Genomic DNA, 2,787 nt, shown 5'->3' with positions numbered 1-2,787 from the left:
ACCCCTCGATAGTGCGGCCCTTCTCTATATGACTGACTGACCCCTTGATAGTGCGGCCCCTGTCTCTGTGTGACTGACTGACCTCTCGATAGTGCGGCCCCTGTCTCTGTGTGACTGACTGACCCCTCGATAGTGCAGCACTGTCTCTGTATGACTGACTGACCCCTCGATAGTGCGACCCCTGTCTCTGTGTGACTGACTGACCCCTCGATAGTGCGGCACTGTCTCTGTATGACTGACTGACCCCTCGATAGTGCGGCCCCTGTCTCTGTGTGACTGACTGACCCCTCGCTAGTGCGGCCCCTGTCACTGTGTGACTGACTGACCCCTCGATAGTGCGGACCCTGTCACTGTGTGACTGACTGACCCCTCGATAGTGCGGCCCCTGTCTCTGTGTGACTGACTGACTGACTGACCCCTCGATAGTGCGGCCCCTGTCTCTGTGTGACTGACTGACCCCTCGATAGTGCGGCCCCTGTCTCTGTGTGACTGACTGACCTCTCGACAGTGCAGCCAAGTCACTCTCTCTCTCAGTCAGTCAGTCAAACTGAGCCCTGTGCCATCTCCCCCGTGCCAATGCTCACCACTCCAGCGTTCAGGTTCTTGTCCACCTTGCAGAAGGTGTGTGGGGGCACTTCGCCCTTGCTGGGCATGATGATACAGATGTCAGTCACCGCCAACGTGCTGTGTGCCTGGCACTCTGTGGCTCTGCGGTACGTGATGAAGGTACGCTGCTGAAGGCTCGTACCCCCTCCGCTGATATGGGCTGCCCGACTGTATGGAGTGGTCTCGATGACTCTGCATCCCGGCTTCAGTCTCTCTTTGCCCTCACACAGGACCCTGTGATGGTTATACCAGGCCCATGTCAAACTGAACTACTCCATGACACAACACAAACACACATCCACACCCTACCCTGACACATCCCGGGCAGCATCTGGCATTGCCCCTTCCCCACTTCCTCCAACGCTCGGAGACCCTCCCCCTTATTTCTCCGACCATCCTACATCTCAGTCCCTCGTGGATTACAGTAGAGCAGCATGTGAGAACCGCAGAGACCACTCTCCCCTCCAGACCACAGCGCCAGGTCAGCTCAGTCACAGGAAGGTACCCACGGTCATCCATTCCTCATGGGGAGGCGGGGGGGGGGGGGGGGGGGGCTATCATCTGCTCTGCTGCTGAGCTCATCGCTCGGCCAAAGGGAAGTGAGAGTCATAAAACACTCTCAGATGGAAATGCTGACATAACCGAAAGGAGCTTTTAAAAATAACCCATTGCCATGGAAACTCAGACAGAGTGGGGTGTAGGGAGGGCCAGCAGTACACACACACCCTGTACAGCTCCTGAACTGACCTCACAGGGGTGGGAGCCATTCAGCCCCTCGAGTCTGTTACACAGGGAGAGCCGGAGGCCATTCAGCCCCTCTCCAGCCTGTCACACAGGAATAGTAGGAGGCCATTCAGCCTCTCTCCAGCCTGTTACACAGGAACAGGAGGCCATTCAGCCTCTCTCCAGCTTGTTTAGCTGCTGACCCCGTCGCTGGGATTATTGGGTGATGACTTACCCCAGGTCGATGAGCGGTAATTTCTCTCTGCTGCGCCTGTAACACAGGAACATGTGCGAGGTGCTGAGGAGGCCACAGTTGAGATCAGCAGACTGTCCGGATGGAGTGGTCTCGATGCAGGTGAATCCCTCAGGTACCTCCTCACCCTGCGAGCGGATGATGATTGCCACATCAACGATGGGCTCGACGGGCCTTGCCAGTTTCGAGGTGCCCTCTTCCAGGGGTTTGGAGGTGTCAGTCAGACCGGCCACCACAAAATAATCCACAAGCTGGGGGGCATTCTCCTCAGTCATGGCTACACCTGAACCATCTGCGTAAGGCGGGAGGTGGAGTGGGGGAATGAACATTGACATCCATGAGTTCCCCTTCCCATAACCACAATGACCTCCCCAACACATACCCTCCATCGCAGTCTACCAACTCCCAGAAGGACAGTGACCAACGCTGGTCAACTCACCAACCCAATCAGAGGGCCCATTACAACCAGGAGAAGCAGGGGCTTATGTACAAACCTGCTGGCTAGGGGGTCACACTGTGCACAAAATGGCAACCAAGCTGACCAACACAACTCACATTCAGGAGTACTGCACTCTCTCCAAGACAGGGCACAGGACACCGAATCAGCCAGAGCTGCTCTGGAATAACTCTCAATAACTAATACTAGTCCTGTGTTAGTCTCACGAGACAGTCAATCCCAACTCCGGAATGATGCCCAGTGCTGTGAGAGCCTCACCAGAGAAACGGTCAATGCCAACTCCGGAATAACATCCAGCCCTATGGTAATCTCCCTAGACACACAGTCGTTGCCACTTCTGAAATGATAGCCAGTCCTCACTTCCCCTGAGGTTACCTCAAGACCTGGCTGCCTGAAGGGAAGGGAAAGTGCTCGATGATGAGCAGGGACAGACAGGAAAAGCTGAAGTACCTTTCCCAGCACCATCGAAAGGGGATTTTTATCACCAACATGAAAATCCCCTGCGGCTATTGACAGGGAAACATGACAATGGGTGAGGCTCACAGAGAGAAACTACTTGTTCCTCATCTCGAAAAAGGAAAGCGTGACAGTCACAAAGTCGCCAGGCAATGTCACAAATCCTGCCTCTCACAAAACGATCCCAAACAGCACACAATGTAAACCACAGCTGAGATGGCAAGGAACCTGCACTCAAACACGCACACTGGCAGACCTGTCCCCACCAGTACTGTACCCCAGTGTTATACAG

General features: G+C 55.0%; 1 protein-coding gene across 1 annotated transcript in view; it reads right to left on the bottom strand.

Moving 5' to 3' along the window:
- Positions 1-542: 542 nt before the first annotated feature.
- LOC122544766 (C-myc promoter-binding protein-like) overlaps positions 543-2,787 on the bottom strand; it is a 6,433-nt gene continuing 4,188 nt past the window's right edge. The window contains exons 2-3 of the mRNA XM_043684091.1: positions 1,565-1,874; positions 543-840 (exon numbers count right to left, since the gene is read on the bottom strand). Coding sequence (XP_043540026.1) covers positions 543-840; positions 1,565-1,874 — 608 coding nt within the window. The remainder of the gene's footprint in view (positions 841-1,564; positions 1,875-2,787) is intronic.

The sequence above is a fragment of the Chiloscyllium plagiosum genome, chromosome 51 (genome assembly GCF_004010195.1).
Source record: "Chiloscyllium plagiosum isolate BGI_BamShark_2017 chromosome 51, ASM401019v2, whole genome shotgun sequence".
NCBI lineage: Eukaryota > Metazoa > Chordata > Chondrichthyes > Orectolobiformes > Hemiscylliidae > Chiloscyllium > Chiloscyllium plagiosum.
This window is presented reverse-complemented; position numbering and strand designations above follow the sequence as displayed.